At 41.6% G+C, this 8,869-nt stretch overlaps 1 protein-coding gene across 1 annotated transcript in view; it reads left to right on the forward strand.

Moving 5' to 3' along the window:
• Positions 1 to 8,869, forward strand: part of LOC116097624 (murinoglobulin-1-like) — a 53,703-nt gene that overhangs the window by 42,964 nt on the left and 1,870 nt on the right. The window contains exons 18-26 of the mRNA XM_031380290.1: positions 1,228 to 1,384; positions 1,628 to 1,702; positions 2,540 to 2,720; positions 3,470 to 3,693; positions 4,995 to 5,213; positions 5,374 to 5,501; positions 6,365 to 6,455; positions 7,095 to 7,163; positions 8,041 to 8,143. Coding sequence (XP_031236150.1) covers positions 1,228 to 1,384; positions 1,628 to 1,702; positions 2,540 to 2,720; positions 3,470 to 3,693; positions 4,995 to 5,213; positions 5,374 to 5,501; positions 6,365 to 6,455; positions 7,095 to 7,163; positions 8,041 to 8,143 — 1,247 coding nt within the window. The remainder of the gene's footprint in view (positions 1 to 1,227; positions 1,385 to 1,627; positions 1,703 to 2,539; positions 2,721 to 3,469; positions 3,694 to 4,994; positions 5,214 to 5,373; positions 5,502 to 6,364; positions 6,456 to 7,094; positions 7,164 to 8,040; positions 8,144 to 8,869) is intronic.

Raw genomic sequence — 8,869 nt, forward strand, 5'->3', positions numbered from 1 at the left:
CTCACAGCAGCTGTACATGCATCTTATTTCATGGAAGTCTAGCGGATGCCTGGGCCTGAGAGGGACACATTTGAGATAGCATAAATGATAGATTGCAGAACTAAGATTCCCTCAGGGCTCATCTGCTTTGATTCTGTGCCTTGTGCTTTACTGGCTGCAGTAAGCTGCCTTTTTCATTTCTCTCTAAGATCATTCATCAGCAAAGGCCTGGCTACATATTGCTGAGCATCCAAAGATGCTCATTACTGAGACTTGAAAGCTGTTGCTATTCTTCATGTGACCTTGCATTACATAAGAATGTATTATTGGCATACTCTTCCAGAGGTCCTGATTCAATTCCCACTAACCATATGGTGGCTCACAACCATCTGTATGAGACCCAATGCTCTCTTCTCGTGTGTCTGAAGATAGCAACTGTGTGTTCACATATAGAAAGTAAATGAACACATCTTTTTAAAGAATTACCCACTTTCTAAAAACAAAACAAAAAGATTGTGTTATTGACAGAAAACACAGAGAAAGGACCAACAGGTGACAAAGAAAAATGAGACTGGCATTAACCAGAAATAAACCAAGAAGAGAGACCTAATTTTTTGAGGCAGAAAACATATGGCTGAGGTATTTAGGGAAGGAGATTTTATATATATATATATATACACATACTTTATGTATATATATAATATATATATAATACATACACATTATATTATATATTATACATACACATATATAATACACACACACACACACACACACACACACACACACTTGGTTTTTTGAGACAGGGTTTCTCTGTGTAGCCCTGGCTGTCCTGGAACTCACTCTGTAGACCAGGCTGGCCTTGAACTCAGAAATCCACCTGCCTCTGTCTCCCAAGTTCTGGAATTAAAGGCATGTACTACCACAGCCTTATCTAAGAAAGGCAATCATGGAATGTGGGGGAAAGCCTAGGATTAGCATGCAGGTGTGTTAGATAAACACCAGAGGGTACAAGACAGAAGCAATGAGAGAGAAAGCAGGAAACACCTGGAACCACACCTGCTGCCCATCCAAGTGGACCAAGGAGTGAGGACTACTTTGGAGTAGCCAGAGACACTGTCCTGCTGCTGTGCTCAGAGACCCTAAGACTGATTGCTCCTGAGTGTGGACTGGGCCCCTTTGAAAACCCATGTGTGGAGGAGCTGCCTCAGAACAAAAGCTTCATCTCCACTCTCCCTCCCCCATCAGGCTCACAGCCTTTGTGCTCAAGTCTTTTGCCCAAGCTCGAGCCTTCATCTTCATCGATGAATCACACATCACTCACGCCTTCACCTGGCTCTCCCAGCAGCAGAAGGACAATGGCTGCTTCCGGAGCTCTGGATCATTGTTCAACAACGCCATGAAGGTAATATTTTCTGAACTGCTTATAAGCATGCTGACCTAAAAACACCTTAAAGTCAAGCCACACTACTCACCATGGGAAGGAATAAGCCTCTAGGTCAGGAATGTACTTTTTCATAATGCGGATATTGAATAGGAACTTCCATTGAACTCCCATTGAATCTGTGGATTTGCCATGAGGGGGGAAGGCATCTTTGATGGAATGCTTGATGTACATTCTGCTGATCTCACTCCTTCTTATTTGCAGGGGGGAGTAGATGATGAAGTAACCCTCTCTGCCTACATAACCATGGCCCTTCTGGAAAGTTCATTCCCAGCCACGGTAGGTGCCAGCATCCCAAACTGTTGTAAAGCCTGTTGCTTTCTGTCCTCTCTAAAACCAAGTGACAGCTTTCTTTTTTACCATGCTTTGCATTTGTCAGATTGCATTAATGAGCATCCGCTTGCTCAATGAAGTCCTGGATATGTTTCAATATCAACCCAAAAACACAGGCCTATTAGTCTGTCTCTAATATGGGATGTAACTTATAAAAAGAAATGGCTCCCAAAAGATAGAGGAGAGGGAAGACAGATAATCAGTGACAGGAAGAAAATAAGAAACAAAGAGAGAAATAAAGAAAGAAAGAGAGAGAGAGAGAGAGAGAGAGAGAGAGAGAGAGAGAGAGAGAGAGAAAGAAAGAAAGAAAGAAAGAAAGAAAGAAAGAAAGAAAGAAAGAAAACAGAGGAATGGAGGGAATAGGAAGGGAGGGAGGGAGGGAGAAAGGAAGGAATGAGAATGGTGGAGAAAGAGAAGAAGAGAAGAGGGAAGGAAGGAAAGAAGGGAAGGAAGGGAGGGGAAGGGAGAGAGAAAGAATGGGGAGCAGGAAAAGAATGAGGTAAGGGGAGTAAGGAGAGGGAATGGGAAAGAAGAAGTTGTAAGGGAAGGAAGGAGAAAGGAAGAGAGAGGGAGAGAGAAGGAGGGAGAGCAAGGAAGGGGAAAAGGAGGAACTGAGAAAGAATGAGGAGGAGGAAGAGAAGGAAGGGGAGGGGAGGGAAAGAAGGGGAAGGGAGGGAGGGAGTGTTGATTTGAAAAGCATAACCCACTATAGCCTCCACATTTGTCCCCGGACCTGCTAGGGACCTTTTTCTCATAGCTCAGTGTCCCTTGTTCTGCCAACAGCACCCTGTTGTCTCCAAAGCCCTGAGCTGCCTAGAGTCGTCCTGGAAGACCATAGAGCAAGGAGGAAATGGCAGCTTTGTGTACACCAAGGCACTGATGGCCTATGCTTTCGCTCTGGCGGGGAACCAGGATAGGAGAAATGAAATCCTGAAGTCACTTGATGAGGAAGCTATAAAAGAAGGTAAGCATGTGTGTTCTCAAGTTTGTCTGCAACCAGCTCCAGTGAGGGAAAGCAGGGGAGCGTATGGAGCAGGGAAAGAGCTTAACAGTTAGTCCCTCTCTGTGGCACACTGAGGTTTCTCCTTGGACTGTAGTCCCATTACTAAATGAGTCTTCCTTCTATACAACAGCCTTCTGTTTGGTATTTTCTGATAGTGTGACCAAAATCAGCAAATATACTATCAGTATAATGCAGTAGAATGCAGACAGGTCTAAGTAGGTTACAAAGGTGAATGCAGTTAAAGCTCAGGTTTTGTCTCTGCTGTGGATGTACCTACCAGGAGCAGCAGACTATGAAGAACACAGGAGGATAGATGCGTCGAGGTTCTGCTATTTCAATTGCAGCTGTGAACCCACTGGGAAACTTCAATAAGTCATTTGGTTTGAACACTGAATAAGCACCGTTTTGTTGGGTGTGAGGGATTTAAGGAGTAAAAGAATCCTGTCTGCCATTGTTTCCTCAGCAGCTCTGCTAGAGCACCATGGAGAGTGTAATTTAGTTAATAACTTATACATTTCTATCCACGGTCTTTCTCAATCATGACCCATTGCACCAACTGCAGATTTTTACTGCATCTTAGTAAATCTGGGAATACTGTGAGTGAAATTTTTAAAACCTCCTACAACTTTTGAAAGTTCCTTCTTTCTACATATGAACATGCAGTCATTGACCACTCAGACTTTTAATTATTTCTCTATTTTCACCCTAAGACAACTCCATCCATTGGGAAAGGCCTCAGAAACCCAGGAAATCTGAGGATCATTTGTACAAACCTCAGGCTTCTTCTGCTGAAGTAGAGATGAATGCCTATGTGGTCCTGGCTCGCCTCACTGCCCAGCCAGCCCCAACCCCTGAGGACCTGACTTTGTCAAGGAGCACCATCAAGTGGCTAACAAAGCAGCAGAATTCCAATGGCGGCTTCTCCTCCACACAGGTCAGTAGTTTTCCTTCAGAGTCCCCAGGAGGTTAGGAGATTTGAACAAGAGACGCAGAACTATAAAGACACAGAACCATAAAAAGGTAAAGAGGAGAAAAGAAGAAAGAAATGTTAGTCTTGTACATTTTCTGTCTGTAGGAAGTGAGGGATGCTACATCCCATAACAAGTTGCCCTAGTCCTGTGTCCAGCCACAGGAGTGCTCTTAATACCATGGTTAGTGAAACAGGCCAACATTGATGAGAACTTCTAACCCAGATCCAATCCCTAATATAAAACAATGGCAAAAATCCTGGAATATCTAGAATGGTAGACATAGTTCCCTCGCCCTAGAACAGCTTGTAGAGACCTAAAACCAAACCAATGTGTCAATTGCCCTACTGACCATAGGGACAGCTGTTTCCCTTCTCCTGACAGACTCTCCTAATCTTATGAAAGAATAGATTACTCTCAGGCTTTCTCCAAGCAAGCAGGAGGTCCTGCTGTCCTGCTTTACCTCTTCATACTTGGGAACAATCAGGAGTGTAAACGACTCACTGTACCATCTAGTCAGTAGAACTCTCATGAGGTAATATCTCCTATCCCCTAAAATATACATCTATCATAATAACTGTAATTTATGTCCCAGGTATTCTGGGCATATACTGCCGAATTAATCTCCATGGAAGTATAGTGAGATGGTAGGGTCCTCTAAAGGAAAAATACAATGTACAAAAAGAAAACTTCCATGATACTAGTCACCCTGCTTTGCACATCAGTTCTTACCCTGATTCCTTTCAATGGACAGTCACTGTTCTGACCGTAAAACCCTCACTGCATGTTTCTGCTCTCTTGTTGAGCCCTGTTCTCAGGGTAGCATCTGGAGCTCTTGGGATCAGGAAGGATCATGTGGGAGAGATCCTTTCTGGAGCATGAAGTACACTTGCACAGAGTGTGCCAGTGAGGAGCAAGGCATTGAAGGAGAACACTGGATCACAGTTTTTTTGGATTAATAAGACTGAATCAGGACAGGCACATGGCCATGCTGTTTGTGGGTCTTTAAATGCTGAGAACAAAATCTATTTTGTATTCATATTTTCTGCTGGCTAGGAGGGATTTGCATATGCTAGAATACTCCAAGGAGGAAAACCATGTGACTGTTTTTGAATCTCAAACATATTCAATATTAAAGCCTGAAATACCTTCAAATATCTAGAGACAAAATCTCATGAAGTTTGTCTCAGCTAGAACGAACTTTTGGGAAGAGCTCAAGACCTTCCAAAGAGATGCTATCCTGAATGTTCTTATTCATTCCTATCAGGACACTGTGGTGGCCCTCGATGCTCTGTCCAAATATGGAGCAATTACTTTTTCCAGAAGCCAGAAATCTCCTTTGGTGACCATCCAGTCTTCAAGGTCATTTTCCCAAAAGTTCCAAGTAGAGAACAGTAATCGCTTGTTACTGCAGCAAGTCCAATTACCAGACATTCCTGGGGAGTATACCATCAGTATGTCGGGGGAAGGATGTGTCTATGCTCAGGTAAGGTGCTGGGAAGTTGTGGGTATGAAGCTGTGAGCCTCCACCAAAATGGAAGGTCTGACTTTGCTGACCTGCAAATATAATGCTCAAATTGAGGGAAAAAAATGATCAAAGGACACAGTGCAATGGAGGTGATGTATTTCTGTTCACTACTTGTCAGACTACACTGAGATACAACATTCACTTGGAGAAGCAGCAGTCTGCATTTGCTCTGCAGGTACAGACAGTACCTCTAACTTGTGATAACCCCAATGGCCACAACAGCTTCCAGATCTCACTAGAAATCAGGTATGAGATCAGTGTGTGTCTCTGTCTCTGTATGAGCATCTGTCTGTCTCTATAAGCATATGTCTGTGTCTCTCAACACTTCATGGAACAGGTTCAAAGATATCTAAAATGGGTCTCATCATTATCATTTAGCTTTATCTGTAAAAAAAATGAATAAAAAAGAATACAGGACTTCAACACACTGAACAATGAAGAACTGGAGATTTATAAATTCTAATTAGTCAACTTTTAGGTTTCCTATCTCACCAACTATCATAATAAAATAATATATTATTCCTTTCCATGAGCCCTTATCAAGGGTTACTCTTCTTCACCATCAAAGAATAGCCTTCCTGGTCTTTTAAGATTCTATTTTTCTAGAAGAGAAAAGATATTCATTTTTCTGGCACTTGTTGAAAGCTTTGTGAAAAGTATAACCAGCAACAGAGTCTAACTGCAGAAACCAAAGGGATCTTGGATGGAAAGAATACATCCATAGCTTGACTTATCATCATACATACACAGCTCTGTGTGTGTGTGTGTGTGTGTGTGTGTGTGTGTGTGTGTGTGCCAGCAAGTGTGTATGACAAAGGACAATGTAAGCCATCAGTCCTCAGGTTCCATACATACTTGGTTTTGATATCAGGTCTCTTACTAGCAAAGCAGACTCTGCTGGCTCACCAGCATGCCCATTGGATCCAGCCATTTTAATGCACTCTTCACATGACATTGTTATGCATTCTGTTTATATTGACGCTAAGGACCATATATCTTAAAATATGGAAAAATCACACAGGCTGTTCCGGGAATTACTGCTGAACCTCAAAGGAGGCAAGACTCAAACTATTAAAATGATTCCTTCTGTCCACTTCTATGGTCTGTAGTTACACAGGGACCCGTTCAGCCTCCAACATGGTGATTGTTGATGTGAAGATGGTATCTGGTTTCATCCCATTGAAACCAACAGTGAAAAAGGTAAGCAGAGATGAGATGTTTGGATTCTCTGTATTTTCAGGTTAGGAGCCTGCCAACATCATCATAATTATGTCAACCCATGTCAAAGCAATGTTAGCACTAATTTAACACACTTGGATGTTGTTAAAATGCTGATATAGGTATGAACTGTAATAGCAGCCAACATAAGAAACATAAGAAAGGTGTCTAAATTCATGGAGTCCAAAATCTAGCTAATGATAACTTTTTAAGTGCAATAATCCTCCTGGTCAATAATGATTCAGGGCAAAATACTATTAAATGCCAGAATTGTAGGTGTAGTTTTAGATGTTTTAAGAACTATGAAAATTAACAAGCCAACATCGATAGCAGAGCACAGAGAATATGGCGTAAGTAGTACCAAAAGAGTGAGTATTTTTATGTTCAAACAAAAGTCAAAGATACCTATTACTACGTCACATCATATTCAGTTGGGCCTTTAATAGAGTACCACTCACAATTTTTGAAATATACTTTCATTCTTACTGGAAAAGTTTCTTCCCATTCATTTAAATGGATTCAATAACATCACGTTCAATCCCACAGTTCATTCGCCTCTCTCACCAACAACCCCAAGGCTTTTGCTTTTTCAGTAACATGGGGTTTTTCTCTCATTTTCAGCTTGAAAGATTAGAGCACATGAGCAGAACAGAAGTGAGCAACAACAATGTCTTATTATATTTGGATCAGGTACGATCCCTTCCTGCCTTCCTATACATGCTGAGGTGGACAGTCCTTGATCTATGTGGGTCTGGGAGGGTCCTTCCCACCTTCCTAGACATGCTGAGGTGGACAGTCCTTGATCTATGTGGGTGGGGAGGTCCTTCCCACCTTCCTATACATTCTGAAGTAAGGTGTCTTCCTTGATGAGTCTATGTTGAAGCACATAGCAGAAGAGAAGCAATTCTAAAGCAACCCTTTAGAATTAGAGGCACCTTCCCTCACACTACATGCTATTTTGAGTTTTTTTCCTCTGGCCTAGAGAAATGACTCAGAGGTTAGGGACATATACTGCTCTTGCAGAAGTTCAGAATTCAGTTCCAAGAATCCAAACCAACTCACAACTGTCTATAACTCCAGTTCCGGGAGATCTGATTCCAACTTCTGGCCTCCATTAGTACACACACGTACACCACACACACACACACACACACACACACACACACACACACGAAAGTAATAATAATAATAAATATAATAATGATGATAATCTTTAAATCTTCTTTCCTCATTATTGACATTTCTGTGACTTCACATAGGATCTCAAGTCAGCAAGTCAAAGTGTTTAACTCCTCTCTCAATGGACAAATTCAAATATACATTAAGGAGGAATATGGATGTTTAGAATGATTTAATAGACTGGAAAAAAGCTTCATATATTCCAAGAAACCTCTACTCCAGGTTCTCATGTCCCCAGTCTAAAATCCATATCACCATCCGCATAGGTGGGCAGTTATTTGAAGATCTTGACTGTGAGGTTAACTGCTATCAAACACATAACTGAGCTGTGCTGAGGAAAAAGACTGGCCCCTCTCATGAGTCTAAGTCATTTTTCTCTCTTTCCCAGGTGACCAATCAGACACTGGCCTTCTCCTTCATCATTCAACAAGACATCCCAGTAAGGAACCTGCAGCCTGCCATCGTGAAAGTCTATGACTACTATGAGACAGGTGAGCAAGAGATGGTGATGGACCCTTGTTGTTTTGATGTGTTTACAGCTTCTCACTCTGTAGCTCAGGCTGGCACAAATTTGTAGTCCTTCTGACTCAGCCTCACAAATGCTGATATTACAGGAATATGCCTTCATACCCACTATTAAAAACAATTGTTTTTCAGACACTGACACTTATGTAGGCCAGACAACCATTCATAAAATTTCAGTTTATTCAGTCACTGATTCCTTGTTCCTGTTTGTCCAAACAATCATGTGGGATCAAATATGTTCACATAACACAAGGGACCTAACATTTTATAAAGTCAGGTCTCCAGGCTGAAAGACACACAGATCTTCTTATGAATATAGCAACGGGAAGATGAAGAGTTGTACAAATGATTACAGTAGAAATAAAAAAATAAGAGAGAACTGTAGCCTATTTGCTCAGTGGTGACCAAAGAAATGGAGCAAAGCCAGATATGGGGAGTTAATGGGGGTATTTCCTGTCAAGTGAGGAGTTATACGAAATGGTTCAGGCTAGAATAATTCAAGAAATATTGAAGGAAAAACAGAAACTGAGCATGGAATCTAAAAGCATATATGTCTGCAAGGATCACAGCTAGTACTCTGATGAAACAGTGTAGGAGACACATACTTTGAATTTGTACACAGGATAAATGATTCCAGAGTTGTTATATGTTTGTTTCTTTATTTTGTGAGAGGTTGGCACATTATGGTGCCT

Source organism: Mastomys coucha, unplaced genomic scaffold (genome assembly GCF_008632895.1).
Source record: "Mastomys coucha isolate ucsf_1 unplaced genomic scaffold, UCSF_Mcou_1 pScaffold19, whole genome shotgun sequence".
Taxonomy (NCBI): Eukaryota; Metazoa; Chordata; class Mammalia; order Rodentia; family Muridae; genus Mastomys; species Mastomys coucha.